This window comes from Diprion similis, chromosome 14 (assembly GCF_021155765.1).
Source record: "Diprion similis isolate iyDipSimi1 chromosome 14, iyDipSimi1.1, whole genome shotgun sequence".
Lineage (NCBI taxonomy): Eukaryota > Metazoa > Arthropoda > Insecta > Hymenoptera > Diprionidae > Diprion > Diprion similis.
This window is the reverse complement of record NC_060118.1, coordinates 10108046-10124511: the sequence shown is the minus strand read 5'-3', so window position 1 is coordinate 10124511 and position 16466 is coordinate 10108046. Positions and strand designations below refer to the sequence as shown.

The window sequence follows — 16466 nt, the reverse complement described above, 5'->3', positions numbered from 1 at the left end:
TTCTGCGAAGTATAAAAAGTATATATTGTCTACAAATTTGATTCCGCAACAACCGATAATGTTTTGCTCTTGATAAAGAACCGGGCTGCCGTTATATTGTGATATTACAATTTGGAAATATTGCTGCAGTTCGTCTGCAAGGGGTTGAAGTGGAGCGCTGGTGTCTGGAAACTATCACTGAATCGCTTTTACAACATTCCTAAGAGAGCACGGTGAACGTCGTTAATCATAATGTACCGATCGAATCGTGGATGGATGAACGACGCATCTAATTAATTATCGAAAGACGAAGGAAGATTGTCATCGATTTTTCTCACGATAGACATTTTCATTATAAATATTGTTTTTCTCTGCGATTGGTGCTTCCTGTGAGGTTTGAACTCATGCGATCCCTGGTTTATGAAACCAGTGCTCTACCACTGAGCAAATGTATCGTCGGAAAACATTCGGAAAAGAAATAAGGATTGGAGGATGAAATATGGAACGAAATAAATTTGTCTAAATACTCAATTGAGCCAAGAGAAATTGTTGCAATTTATTGACTCACAGGGGAAAAGCCGCTGAGGCATAAAAACTCCTTATTATTACAGTAGTAAAGTTGTGTGTCAAGAGTGTATGAGGTGTTTGTGTACGATCAATGGTTGTGTCTCGCAAGTGGAGAGCTGCCGTGAGATTCAGAGGCCGAAGGCGTGAATCTACGGAGGTTGGATCGGCTGGCGAGAATCTACTGTTTAAATTGGAGAGGAGAGGAAGAGAACAAGAGAGTTTCGAGCGCGACAGGAATGGCCGGAGACTCGAATCAGACTGACTAACCGAGCGTCGATTCCCGGTCAGTTATTTATTCTTCCAACGATCAGCGCCATCTTTGCGGTTAACGACGATTTCGGGTATCAGATGGTTTACAAAGTACGAGCGGATATGGGAAAGGTAAGGATTGCTACGGTCTGAACAGCGACGTTTCGACCCAGCCGGCGATCATCAGGCAACTGATGTACACAAAAGTACAAAATCCTGTTTGACAGGACATTTACTTACAATGACTTCGTTATATTCGTTCGTTATAACTATCCTTTGATTCTTGGTCTAATTATCTACACAATCGTTAAATCATAAAGTAGTTTTCATATTTCTACGAAATTAGGTGACATTGTAGGTAATCTTCGATTTCCACACTACAATAATTTCCGAAAAAAATTGCCGTATCGTCTTTACAAATAAACAAAACATTACATCGACTGGCCGGATCATACGCTGAGCTGCATCACTGGATTTGAGATCGAGTAGAAGAAAGTGGCTGCAACAGTGTGTGTGTTTTCCACGAGTCGACGTTACCGTGGATCAAAGGGCAGGATAAATGGAAGTTGGGGGCTTTAGAAACCACAGTTGGAGGGATGAGAATATCCTGCGGAGTGGTGTGGACACGTGTTACACAGGCGACACGGTATAACCACCGACCGTAATCCGGACTTAATATTTCAGTGCGTAAAACGGCAGGCGGACCCATGCAGTGAGCTTCGGGTGAATTTCCCTCTGCACGCGAATTTTCCGGTGTTTCGTTTCGTTTCGTTTTTTTTTTCTTCTCTTTTTTCTTCTTTTTTTTATTCACATTTTTTTTTTCTCTCTCTATAGATCTTGTTTTTCAACTCACCTACTTTCACTCTCTCTTCTTTTTTTTTTCGTTTTTCTTGTTTTTGTTTAGTCAAACTTTTTTCACTCACTTTGAGGTCAAAGCGCAACTCACCGAGGGCCTCCCGCTACTCAAACAACTCTCAGAATTTCCTCGAGCGTGCCACAATTTTTCTATAACAGTTGTAGTACGAGGCTACTGCCTGTGTTTATGTGTTGTATCCTACCTATCAGTAAATTGATGCATAATTTCTTTTCCCCCTTAATTAACCCCAGGCACGTACGTACCAATTAGATGGATCTACGGAGGGAAGTTTTTTATTTGCATAACATGAATATATACTTCGGAGGGCTTCTTTGTGTAATACAACCCCCACACGTGTGGGTTAAGTTATTCATTATTATCCATATACACACACAATTTCCCCGACTTTTATTTATCTCCCGGAAAAATGTGCGGTAAAAAGAGAAGAGTTATTTTTTTTCTTTTTTTTTTTGGTTCGTATTTTTAACGTGATTGGAAATGATCGTTTTTTGTTAAAATTGAAAAAGTAAGCTTACTTTGAAAATTTATCTGATCATATTCCGTTGTTATCGGTGAGCGTAGATGCTTGAATTTGTTGCAGAAATTGGCAACTAATCGCAGATCGTGTGGCTCGACGTTAATATCATATTGAATAGAAATAAATCGCGAGTAAATACATAAAAGATGGAGTTGGTCGTAGAGTGAATTGTTCGGTGAGTAAGAATGTGTTGGAATTTCGTTGCCGTTTGTTATCGCAGGTCGTTTCCGCGGGGGTGGGGGTGGGGGTGGGGGGATGATCGATCATTCAGAGGGACGGTTACAGGCGTAAACCGACTCATGGGGCGATTTTGCAAGTTGCGTACACAGTCGACCAGTGGATTATATGATGTATCAGGGTCGCGTTTTCCCCGCTATCGCTTCGCACCGTGGATCCGGGTTGCCGGGTGGCGCAGACGGTGAAATTCGGGGAAAAATGAAAAGCTTCGCGATATTTATACCTCGCCATCAGTCGCCGCCGCTCGGGAAAAAGCGATAAACTGTAACGCGGGTGGCGCCCTGCAGGGTTGGCTGCGTGAATCTGTATCGAAGGACCGCGTGACGCATCGCGTTCAAGTCGACTTTCGTCTGAAGAATGCTTCCGCTTTATTCCCGGTGCCTCGATGATCGGGATGTACGCTTTAAGCCACCCAGAGCCGTAAATCATCGACGAGGCTTTCGGATAGCCAGGAAATAAGCCTCAGTGCTCGATGCCTCGAACGTTTGTTGTTAACCTTATGCACGTGTGTACCTGATCGAGAAGAAATTTGATCAGGCTTGCCTGATGTCCCAGCAGGTCCTGGGCAGGTTCTCGTCAGGCATCCTTAACTGAGCCACATCTGATGTGCATGGCTCTGGGCAGGTTAATATCTGGCATATCTAACTAAGCAGGGCATCCCTGATATGCCCCTGATTAGGTTATTATCAGGCATATCTAACTAAGTAGGACATTCCTGATCTGGCCCTGATTAGGTTAATATCAGGCAAATCTAAGCAGGGCATCCCTGATATGCCCCTGATTAGGTTATTATCAGGCATATCTAAGCAGGGCATCCCTGATACGCCCCTGATTAGGTTAATATCAGGCATATCTAACTAAGTAGGGCATTCCTGATCTGGCCCTGATTAGGTTAATATCAGGCAAATCTAAGCAGGGCATCCCTGATATGCCCCTGATTAGGTTATTATCAGGCATATCTAAGCAGGGCATCCCTGATATGCCCCTGATTAGGTTATTATCAGGCATATCTAAGCAGGGCATCCCTGATATGCCCCTGATTAGGTTATTATCAGGCATATCTAAGCAGGGAATCCCTGATACACCCCTGATTAGGTTAATATCAGGCATATCTAACTAAGTAGGGCATTCCTGATCTGGCCCTGAGTGGCTTGATATCAGACATATCCAACTAAGCAAGTCGTCCCTGATCTGGCCCTGAGCAGGCGCAGGTCAGGCAAATTCGACTACGGCGTCGTGGAAGTCGTTGGCGTTCTCGTGATAAAAGTATGAAATGACTTTGATACTGTGTGATCGTACGAAATATGATTACACAGTTTATTATTCTACGAGATATCTGTCTATAGATTTCAGCTGTTCATTTTTGGTAGCCTTCGCTTTGCATATACATACCTATTAAACTATATAATTCGTTGCGTTGTTTCAGAAATCAATAAATCTGAACAATCGATGCCAAAGTCTGATGATCAGGTAGTGAATTAATCTGCCCTAATAAACACCTGATGAGCAGTATTGCCAACACGTACCAGAATTATGGAATCGTACCATATATTGATCTCGCGTACCAGGTACTAAAGTCCATGTTCCATACCCCTTATGTATACCATACTTTGGCCATTTCATAATATATCCCATAATTTGTACAGTAATATTGGTGTTTAAATTTTTTTTTTTTACGGATTGAGAGATTTTTTTCTGGATATTTTTGCAACTGCGAGCTGCACGCGATACGTACATACCTTTATTAATTTATTCTTTTTCTTCCTCCTTCAAAGAGCTACTATAAAAAATACTTGTAGATTTTTTATTTACGAAAATACGTGTTCGAAAACAAAAAATTATGAATAACTTCCACTCATAATTTTACATAAAAACACCACGATTTTACGGCCCTGTATCTACCATAAAAATACCATGATTATCCAGTTCCTGATCCAATTCTGACGAACCGCCAATCAGGGACTGATCATCCCATCTGAACTCAGCCAATTCAGGCCATACTAGAACCGGAAGTTACGTTTCTGGACAGGCTTTGATCAAGGAGCCTGATGTGTACCTGAATAGGCGACAAAGCGAGCCTGATCATGACCTCCTCTAAGCCTAATGGAAATTTCTACTCAGGCACATATACGCGTATCCCCGAACTAGAATTAGCTCGAAACTCGATTCGCCCACGTCAGGTGACCGACTTTTAAACTTTGCTCGTTAGGTCACGCGTGCTTCAAACCCTTTCGACAAATTCAACCGGCTCATCAACCCCGCAATATTCCTCATCCCCTCGTCGTGTCCAATACAGGGATTCTAACCGACGTTAATTTTCAGTTAGCACACCATTCAAATACCTTAAGTCCGTTTCCTAGCCCTGTAATAAGCCGAAGAATATTTCTAAGATGCTTTGTAATGAATTTAACGACACGCCGGGTCTGCAGTCTGAACGAAAAAGTGTCGAAAGAGATACCGAGTGAGCCATGAAACAAAATGTTGCCACACAGAAGTTGAAAAATAAAATTACTGGAGTTGAAACACTTAGTTTTATTCAGTAGCTCTTCGGCGTTTGTGACTTACTTCTACTTGAAAGAAGAGCCGATTCGATTCGATGAAATTCACCTCAATAAGCTATATTACTATACGAACCCGTGATCTTATCGTTTTTCATAAACTCCTTGTTCTTCCCACGCCCTGTATGTTTAATGCATTCTGAGAATATAAACTGTCTTTCACTGTTCAACAGTCAAACTTGAGGTCATTAAAATTCAGTAGCTTCAAGAGTTCAATAAAGGAAACCAAAAGTTTCGAAATAAATGGAACTCAGAGGCGAAGTGGGTATCTATCGATCGTTTGTCAAGACTGAAGACAAAGCGAAAGGGGGAAATACAAGTTAGATTGAATTTTCAGGCGCATCTGTCATCGAGAAATTCTTGGAGCTTTTTACTTTATCACAGATGCTGTTTAGTCGGTGCCGTTGAAAGATCTGAATTTTCAAAAAAATTAGAAAATGAATTACCAAGTTTCTGCGAAGCGTCGTCCATAACGAAAAAACACCTGCGAAGTACATGGCCGGCGAAAATCTGACAATTTATTGATACCACAGACCAAACTAGACTGTTAAAAATTTCTGAAAGTTTCGTTCGGATACGTTAGACTGAATTAACCATACATACCAAACACTGTTCATTCAAATGAAAAATCACACAATAAATTTACTACAGAATTCGTTAAATTCAAATTACGTTTTGTGTCTTATCCTGTAAATTTGAGTAAAATGAAAAAAATTTCAGCCTGAATTTAAGACAATAATTTTCAACAGTTTAGAGGGAGAAAAATCTACTTAAGATTCCACACAATTGTCCTAATCACACAAATTACGCAAACTGCACGGTCATGGATGATTTTAATATTTTCGTATTCAGCAACTGGTCTCACGATTCGCAGACTCACTCTGGCAATGAGAATACGCGCGTCTGTTCGCTCGATTCGCAGCCCTTTATTGTGCCGTTGGGTATTCAAATTGAACCGTATCCAATTACTTCTATGTCAGGTTTATTAGTTTCTACGACACAACGCGCGGATGGCGCGCGCTATTCGGCCCCCGGCAGGTACCTATGCATAGGTATTAGGTATATATATATATATATACATATTTAAGTGCGCGAAACGTCGAGGCGCTAAGTAGCGGCAGGTGCCTAATAACATCAATCCTGATTTATGGGGTTTTTGTTACCACAGCGAGAACTCTAATTGCCCAATAAACCTCATTTCGAGACTCTATCGCCCCTTCAATCATTTCTTCAATCTTTAACGGCCCGCAGTCTCAGCTCTCCTTCTCTTTATTACTCCACCTATCAGTATGCAATTAGCTCTTATCTTTCATCGACTGCGAGAGTTTGATCAATATATTCTAGCTATACGTATGTCAGCATCAGGCTTGTCGTTACGATTCCAAAATCCATGAATTTCGAACCGAGTGTAAAATTTCGTGCGATCCAAAGAACGAACGATTACGGATACCTCAGATCTGCGGAATTTATTTTTATCGATTGCAACACGTGAAGAAGTTATTTTTCTCTGCATAATCGATTCCTTCGGATCTAAAACTCTTCTACTAACGTATAATCCATATTTTATCAAGTGGTAAGGGTAGAAAAACGTTTTTAAAACGTTTATCTTTCAGCGATTGCATTTATTCCAAACGCAGCAGACTCAAAAAACACTTTGGGTAAAATGAGTTGATCCCTTATTATTTTTAGTATAAAAAAACGAGGTCCGAGGAAATGGAGAACAGGGAAAAGAAGACCAAAAACAATCTGTGTCCCGGCGGCATTACGATTGGGAATATTATTTGCCGGTGGGTTTTTATTGAATGGATATTTGGAAGGGGATCGGGAGGCGGGATTGGGAACCGGGTTGAAGGGGTGCCACACAGCTGATCGTAACTCCGCTAGAAGGTATTTTTTTTATAAACCTATTTCATACCGGCGGCGGTTAACTTAAGGGAATGTATATTTTATTGCGGGGCCTGATCGGAGCCGGGGGGCGGTTGTCGTGTAGGAATAGAGACCCTTGCTGGCCGGAATTCCCCGAGGAACATCTTGTTCGGCAGATATAACTTCCGGCGGTGGAGGAGAACTTTAAGAGACAATCTTTATGGACCGGGTCGGGGATTTCCTACTTCATGTAACGCGACTTCTACGCGGGGCTCCTCGCGCGAATCGCGGGGGACCACTTCAACCACTTTAACCACTTTAAGGGTGCCGATAACTGCTGCCAACTTTAACCATGAAAATACATTCAATCCTTCCCGTCACACTCCGTTCGTCCGCGGTTTCCTACTCTCAAAATCCGCCATTTGCAACGAGCTGCATAACTTTAACGCCGGGCACCGGAAACAGCCAGGGGTAGGAAAACCTCGGGTACACCAACCCCCTTGTAAACTTTTGAGAGACTCTTGTTCCCTCTTCAATCACCGCACGAGAAACTTGCAACTTTTTTCATTTGTGTTTTCACTAAGATATCTACACGGAGATCTACAATTGTGAGACAGAGTTAATTGGTTAGAGACCGTACTATATGCTTGTAGACAGAACGGAAAAAAACATTTTTTTTTTTTATTGAATTTATTTACATGCAGGAAATTTCCATTTCGTACGATTCAGGTTTTTATTTTTCATTGTTTCAGCAATTTTATTGTACCAAGTCCGATTCAACATTTCTGAAACAGTTTCTAGTATGTAGCTAACTTTTTAACTTCGGCGGATCGTTTTTTTTTTTTTTTTTTGTAATAATGTGGATAATGAATTAGATTTCAAATTCTGAATAAAATTATTAGTTATACCTGATTTATGCTGAAAGCATCGAGATGATGGTAAAAAAATTGACAACTGATTGGAAGCATTTAAATTAAAGCGTCGAAGTGAAAGTGGATGAGGATTTGGTTGTGAAAGAGCCAGAATATCGAATTTTGAAAAACGCTAATATGTATTGTATAGATTCTTAAGATGTAAAAAAGTGAAGTGAAGAGAATCGTTGAGTTTCGAGTAATTCAATCTATTCTTGACTTCTTACATTTTTATTCATTACGGCAATCTTATACTTTCGCTTTCATATCACTTTGACATTCAGCACGTAGAAATATTCCTCGATTCATTCACGTTTTCAGCACCCATTTAGTAAAACTGAAATCGACCATCAAGGGTAAAAGAGAAAAAAACCTGCCAAAAAACTGTATTTCTGCAATTCATGCCACACTTTCCCCGCCTGAAAATTTTCACTACAAAGTTTAAAAAACAAGTACAACAGAACATCAGACAATGAGAAGCAAAAAATTCCAGAGAAACTCGCGATTTCAGTTTCGAAGCATGGAACACGTGTCACTGGGACATTTATCGATCGGCACGTGAATTTGTATGAAAAATTGCAGGATCCCGCGGGAGGGAGCGAAAGGTACGGGTATCCCTGTGACGGTGTCGTGTGTGTGGAAGGCAACTGGGGATGGTTTGAGGGGTGGGAGGATCGATCTTGTCTCGTTCGGTTGGTAATATATCTCGCAAGCAATACGTCGACCATTACGTCAGCCAATAAGAAATGATATATCGAAAGGGCCGTTTCCTTCCTATGCATATCTCCCCCCCCCCTCTATCACCCCGTATTTTCAACCCCCCGAATCGGTGATAAGGGCTTCGCGTGTCGGTGAGAGAGGCGCGACGTTGCGTAAGGCAAAGCATCGTGACGTGACGTAACACGGGGCGAACGACTCACCCCGAGTGCGAATAAATAGCTGGGTTTTATAAGCTCGTTGGTAAATCAAATCCGGCACTCAACCGCAGATAATAATCTCTCGAACAACCGTTATTATCGCGCTGTAAAAGCTCTTCGCCCACTTCTGTAATGCATGACGCTCGTATAAGTTGTACCTTTATGCAAACCGGGCAAAGGCGTCGCGGTTAATCAGGTGATTTGGAATTTACTGACCAATGAAAAAGAGCGATGGGATGGATAAATATAGCAGACGACATGCGAGAGTAGGAACATTTAATACGCCGGTACGCCACAGCTGACCGAAGCGGCAAATGATGTGCGTTTTTGGAGTCGACTAGACGCTGCTTTTCTTACTCGAATTTAGTTTATTTTTAGATATATTTTACAATTTAGTCTCAGAAATGAACATGCAGTTTTATGTTTTGTTAAAGCATAATTAACACGCGTCACGTGTTAAGCGTCACCTCACGGTGATATTTCGGTACTCCGAGGGGGTGTAACGGTTGGAAAGGTATGAAACTTACCTTTAAAAAAACTTCCGACGAAAAAGAAAGCGAACATTTTCCAGTGATCCATCTTCGCGAATAGCACGAGTTCCCTCGGCGTCCGCGACGTATGTTTTTGCAAGGTATTATTACTCAATTTTAACTTTTCACTTCTAGTTCACCTGTCATTTCTCCCCGTTGATAATTTTTGTTGGAGACGTGTCAGCTGCTCCCGATGCTCTTACATAAATATTTGAGATCTCAATCTGAAACTTGGTCGATTCGGTGCTTTTGTCCTCAGAGAAACATTATAGTTAGTATCTAGTAAATGGTATTGAGTCTTTTCAATATACGCTAATTTTGAATTCCTCTTCTTTTTTCATCGATTATTAAAACACCGCGATTTATCATCCGCGTGGACTTCTTCGGGGTTGAAATCAGGATTGAAAATTAAATTTCACGCAGTGAATAGGACTCGTGGAAGAGACACGTTCTGATTTGATACACTATCTAATCACAAAGGACTCACGTGACACTGTAGGGTTTTCATCAATCACTGACCGATTGATTCACCGGCCACAAGAATTGAGAACCGAACCAAAATGAAGTGAAAGATCCTTAATAGTACCTCAAATCTACTAAGAGTATTCGAGTGATTCTTGTATCAATCGATGTATAATCGAACCACAACCATTGTCGTCATGGGTCATCAGAAGCAATAGTGAAAACTGCGATACAGCAGTTCACATAGAACGATCAATCGACGATTCATCATGAATTACATTCAGTCAAGACAGTTTGCAAAAAACACCGGTAGAAGGAACCTGAAAAGTATTGAACGAGACTTGTTCAATCCGACCGAAACTTCGCGAACTAATCCCAGGGTCTTTACACTCGGTCACTAAATTCACAAGCCACAATCGATCTAGGGTGAATGAACATCTGAAAATAAACCGAAAATCACTTCTCAACGGTCTTAACTATCGACACGAAAATAGACCATGCAGGCCTTCGAAGCAAGCAAATGATTCGATTGTTTGAACACGGCGATCATTCACCCTCACTTCATTTCACCAGGTTTCGTTTCACTGAACCAGGATCATGTCTCGGACTCCTTGTCCTCTACTGACATTCAATAATCTCCAGCTTCCAGCGAATTACTGTTCGGTGGAAAACGCGACGACGACAGCGAGATGGGCACGCAGGTTCAGGGATCGAGGTACGGCGAACGACTGTCCCACTTCCCCTAACGCATCAGCGTTGCGGGCAACCTCTGTTTCCAGAGTTTGCGCGGTATTCCCGAGTTTGCGCGTCGACTGGCACCTTCAGAAACCAGGGAACCAAGCATAAGTCTCGCTGTTTTCACGCAAGAGTTATGTCGTCATTACACGCACGATGAATGACAAGGTATTTATTTCTTCGAAAATTAGACGATTAGATCGATTTACCAAAATTAAAACTGATGACAAAATAATTGTTAAGTAGATCAGAGTCTCCTTAAATGAGAATAAAACTATTTCAATTACGAATAATTGGTTAATGTGAGGAAGAATTTTTTATAGTTGTTTTATTTCGTTCTACATAATTTTATATACTACCATCTTGGGAGATTTATGATCTTGTTTGTTAGTTTAAAAATTTCTTTGGCTGTACTACATGAGTTTGAATGCGGTGTGGCATCTATAATCCTGTTTTAATCCAGGCAAATAGAATTGTATTTTATTCCATATAGGTAGTACAATTTTTAGTTAAATAATTAGGAAATTGGATTTAAAGATCCAAGCCTATTACCAGTCGAATAAAGTATCTTTAGCCACCGCTGCAACGGTCTTAGCTGGAACAAAAAAATGTCTAGAAAGGCTGGGCATGATTTTTCAGTAAATGATCCACAAACGGTGAACAGTATTGAAAATTATTCAAGAATTTTATCGATTTTAAGGAATTGTCATAACGCTTATGAACGAGGAATGAGTTTATCTTAGTACGAGTTCAAATCCATTACGGAATTAGGATGAACGTTTTGATTTAGAAACAATAGTCCAACGAGTATTATTGACATCTACTTACCAGATGATACAATCGCGCCCCATAATGACCAACCGGGACCATCGGAGGAAGACGAGTCGGAGGATTCTGAAATAGAAGAATATTTGAAATTATTAGAACAGAACTCTTCGCGGACAAGATTTTCCAATAAGTACATGGTGCAGTAACACTGTGGAAATATTGAACCCATATTGTGGTAGAAGCATTACAAATAGATTTTTCTATCAAGCGTGTCTAGAGTTATACTAATTAAACTTACCACTGGAATCGGTTGTGACGACTGTGGTAGGAGTTTCAGTTGTAGTAGGAGTTTCAGTTGTGGTAGCTGAAATGTGTATGTATTATAATCAATTGTTTGATAAGTCTGTTGTAAATACCGAGAAAACATTTCCGTATTACCTTTGAATAATGGATCGAGTGAGTAGATTTAAAATACAATCTGATGCCAATTTTATGAATTTCAGTCAGTTTTGGTAGTAGTAGTGATATTTTGATGATGCATTCCTCTGACGGATGAGTTAAATTTTTTATCTGTCTACTTACGAGCAGAAGTAGTTGTCACAGATTCACTGATTCTTGGAGCTTCAGTAAGTTTAGGAATTACGAATCCTGGAGTTTCAGGAATTTTGGGTACGACGATTTTTACGAGAGCTTCGGTGGTTGTTGCAGCTTCGGTGGTTGTTGCAGCTTCGGTGGTTGTAGCAGCTTCGGTGGTTGTTGCAGCTTCGGTGGTTGTTGCAGCTTCGGTGGTTGTTGCAGCCTCCGTGGTTGTTGCAGCTTCGGTGCTTGTTGCAGCTTCAGTAGTTGTTGCAGCTTCGGTGGTTGTTGCAGCTTCGGTGGTTGTTGCAGCTTCGGTGGTTGTTGCAGCTTCGGTGGTTGTAGCAGCTTCGGTGGTTGTTGCAGCTTCGGTGGTTGTTGCAGCTTCGGTGGTTGTTGCAGCCTCCGTGGTTGTTGCAGCTTCGGTGCTTGTTGCAGCTTCAGTAGTTGTTGCAGCTTCGGTGGTTGTTGCAGCTTCGGTGGTTGTTGCAGCTTCGGTGGATGTTGCAGCTTCGGTGGTTGTTGCAGCTTCGGTGCTTGTTGCAGCTTCGGTGGTTGTTGCAGCCTCCGTGGTTGTTGCAGCTTCGGTGCTTGTTGCAGCTTCAGTAGTTGTTGCAGCTTCGGTGGTTGTTGCAGCTTCGGTGGTTGTTGCAGCTTCGGTGCTTGTTGCAGCTTCAGTAGTTGTTGCAGCTTCGGTGGTTGTTGCAGCTTCGGTGGTTGTTGCAGCTTCGGTGGTTGTTGCAGCCTCCGTGGTTGTTGCAGCTTCGGTGCTTGTTGCAGCTTCAGTAGTTGTTGCAGCTTCGGTGGTTGTTGCAGCTTCGGTGGTTGTTGCAGCTTCGGTGCTTGTTGCAGCTTCGGTGGTTGTTGCAGCTTCGGTGGTTGTTGCAGCTTCGGTGGTTGTTGCAGCTTCGGTGGTTGTTGCAGCTTCGTCGGTTGTTGCAGCTTCGGTGGTTATTGCAGCCTCAGTGGTCGTCTGAGCTTCGGTCGTTGTCGGAGCTTCAGTAGTTGTAGCAACTTTGATGAATGTTGAGGTCGAATTATTTCTCGAAGCTGATGAAGTGCCTAAAATATACAAGTCTTACAAACAGCATCTGAAAATTTATTCACACAGGCTGTCAAACTATGCGCAGTGGTTTTTCTAATGAATCAACATTTAAATGGAAATTGCTCTGATATACGAGCCCTCACTTGGCTTACCTGCGCAAATATAGTTTTAATGCAACGGAAAACTAGTTGACAAATGCTATCAAAAAGATAATGAAATATCACAGTCTATGACGGAAAAATTTGAACAGAAAATTGATTATAGCTTGAAAACACAAGTATTAGTTTATAGTGTCATATTTCTGTACCAAAGCGGTATTCGATCCTTGGGATATGTTCTGGAATTCCTAGATTTTGCTCTGTTATAGGGTTTCCTACTTTGCTCTTGTCATTGGTCAATTACATTTTCATGAGTGCTAATAAAGTTTCACTTTAATAAGATATGATAATTCAAAAGGTGAGGTTAGTTTGAAGCTGAATGCGAACGTATTTGTGAATCTTTCCGATCAGTTTGAAAATCATAATATCTAGCAACTTTATTAACTAATGTAATATGATTGCAACTTACACATTAGCGTAAATAACTCAGCCAAGACTAAACTATGAACAACAGACGCAACGTTTTGAATTCGTGATATCTGTATAAATTTCGTGCTATGCACGTCAGATAACATTACTTGTGATTGCAATCAGTTCTACACTTACCAGATTGCCCACCAGAACCTGCAAGGTTTTCTGATGCTTGGTCTTCAGCAGCGGCACTACCTAGAATTGTGAATGCAATCATATAAATCAAACGACAAATGGAACGCTGGAAATTTATGAAATCCGTAAGAAAATGTGCTATTCACGTCAGAATAACATTAATTGTTATTGCAATCAGTTTTACACCCACCAGATTGTCTATCAGAACCTGCAAAGTTTCCTGATGCTTGGTCTCCAGCAGCGGCACCATCTAGAATTGTGAATGCAACCATATAAACCGAACGACAAATGGAACACTTGGAATTCACGAAATCAGTATAGAAATAGTGTTACCTACGTCAGAATGACATTATTTGTTATTGCAATCAGTTTTACACTCACCAGATTGCCTATCGGAACCTGCAAAGTTTCCTGATACTTGGTCTCCAGCAGCGGCACCATCTAGAATTGTAAATGCAACCATATAAACCGAACGACAAATGGAACACTTGGAATTCACGAAATCAGTATAGAAATAGTGTTACCGACGTCAGAATGACATTATTTGTTATTGCAATCAGTTTTACACTCACCAGATTGCCTATCGGAACCTGCAAAGTTTCCTGATGCTTGGTCTCCAGCAGCGGCACCATCTAGAATTGTGAATGCAACCATATAAACCGAACGACAAATGGAACACTTGGAATTCACGAAATCAGTATAGAAATAGTGTTACCTACGTCAGAATGACATTATTTGTTATTGCAATCAGTTTTACACTCACCAGATTGCCTATCGGAACCTGCAAAGTTTCCTGATACTTGGTCTCCAGCAGCGGCACCATCTAGAATTGTAAATGCAACCATATAAACCGAACGACAAATGGAACACTTGGAATTCACGAAATCAGTATAGAAATAGTGTTACCGACGTCAGAATGACATTATTTGTTATTGCAATCAGTTTTACACTCACCAGATTGCCTATCGGAACCTGCAAAGTTTCCTGATGCTTGGTCTCCAGCAGCGGCACCATCTAGAATTGTGAATGCAACCATATAAACCGAACGACAAATGGAACACTTGGAATTCACGAAATCAGTATAGAAATAGTGTTACCTACGTCAGAATGACATTATTTGTTATTGCAATCAGTTTTACACTCACCAGATTGCCTATCGGAACCTGCAAAGTTTCCTGATACTTGGTCTCCAGCAGCGGCACCATCTAGAATTGTAAATGCAACCATATAAACCGAACGACAAATGGAACACTTGGAATTCACGAAATCAGTATAGAAATAGTGTTACCGACGTCAGAATGACATTATTTGTTATTGCAATCAGTTTTACACTCACCAGATTGCCTATCGGAACCTGCAAAGTTTCCTGATGCTTGGTCCCCAGCAGCAGCACTATCTAGAATTGTGGATGCAACCATACAAATCGAATGACAAATGGAACACTTGGAATTTACGAAATCTGTATGAAAATAATGCTACCTACGTCAGAATGACATTATTTGTTATTGCAATCAGTTTTACACTCACCAGATTGCCTATCGGAACCTGCAAAGTTTCCTGATGCTTGGTCTCCAGCAGCGGCACCATCTAGAATTGTGAATGCAACCATATAAACCAAACAACGAATGAAACGCTGGGAATTAACGAAATCTGTATAAAAATAGTGCCATCCACGTTGGGAATAACTTCATTTGTTATGTCAATTAGTTTTACACTCACCAGATTGCCCACCAGAACCTGCAAAGTTTCCTGATGCTTGGTCTACAGCAGCAGCACTATCTAGAATTGCGAATGCAACCATATAAACCAAACGACAAATGGAAAGCTTGGAATTCACGAAATCAGTATAGAAATAGTGCTACCGACGTCAGAATGACATTATTTGTTATTGCAATCAGTTTTACACTCACCAGATTGTCTATCGGAACCTGCAAAGTTTCCTGATGCTTGGTCTCCAGCAGCGACACCATCTAGAATTGTGAATGCAACCATATAAATCGAACGACAAATGGAACACTTGGAATTTACGAAATCTGTATGAAAATAATGTTACCTACGTCAGAATAACATAACTTGTTATTGCAATCAGTTTTACACTCACCAGATTGCCTATCGGAACCGGCAAAGTTTCCTGATGCCTGGTCTCCAGCAGCGACACCATCTAGAATTGTGAATGCAACCATATAAACCAAACGACGAATGGAACGCTTGGAATCCACGAAATCTGTATGAAAATAGTGCTATCGACGTCAGAATAACATTACTTGTTATTGCGATCAGTTTTACACTTACCAGATTGCCTATCGGAACCTGGTTGGTCTTCATCAGCAGCACTACCTAGAATTGTGAATGCAACCATGTAAACCAAACGACGAATGAAACGCTGGGAATTAACGAAATCTGTATAAAAATATCGCCATCTACGTCAGGAATAACATTACTTGTCATACAAATCAGTCTTACATTCATCAGATTGACTGCCACTACCTAGAATACAATCAGCGAATCAAATCACTGACACTTTTTCTTCGATAAAATAATCTGAGTAGCGTATGGAATATTTCTAATCATTCATTGCGAAACTCACGATAAAGGTCAATCTATATGCACATATACATTAATATTTCTGGCCTCGTTGATTAGTGTTGCACTCACCCGGTTGGCTTTCAAAACCTGCATTCTGCGCCGATGCATGTTTTTCAAAACCTGCATTCTGGGCCAACGCTTGTCTTTCAAAACTGGCATCTACAAATTTCATTATTTTTTTCAAACAATCCGAATAATGATGTGCTCCTAGTTTACAAAAATCTTCTCATAGATGTTGCTGCGCATCTGAGGATAATGTGTTTTGTCTTATCCTTTAGTGTTACACTTACCCCCTTGATTCGGGAGCCATGGATGGTTCAGCGGTGCTGGTCCGTCAAAAACGGTATCTGAAATACGTCAACAATATATGAGTATTATTCTT

General features: G+C 41.0%; 1 protein-coding gene across 1 annotated transcript in view; it reads right to left on the bottom strand.

The window, feature by feature from the left end:
• Positions 1-9598, bottom strand: part of LOC124414603 — a 35504-nt gene extending 25906 nt beyond the window's left edge. The window contains exon 1 of the mRNA XM_046895584.1: positions 9206-9598. Within this exon, the coding sequence (XP_046751540.1) occupies positions 9206-9257 (52 nt within the window). The 5' untranslated portion in view covers positions 9258-9598. The remainder of the gene's footprint in view (positions 1-9205) is intronic.
• Positions 9599-16466: the final 6868 nt, after the last annotated feature.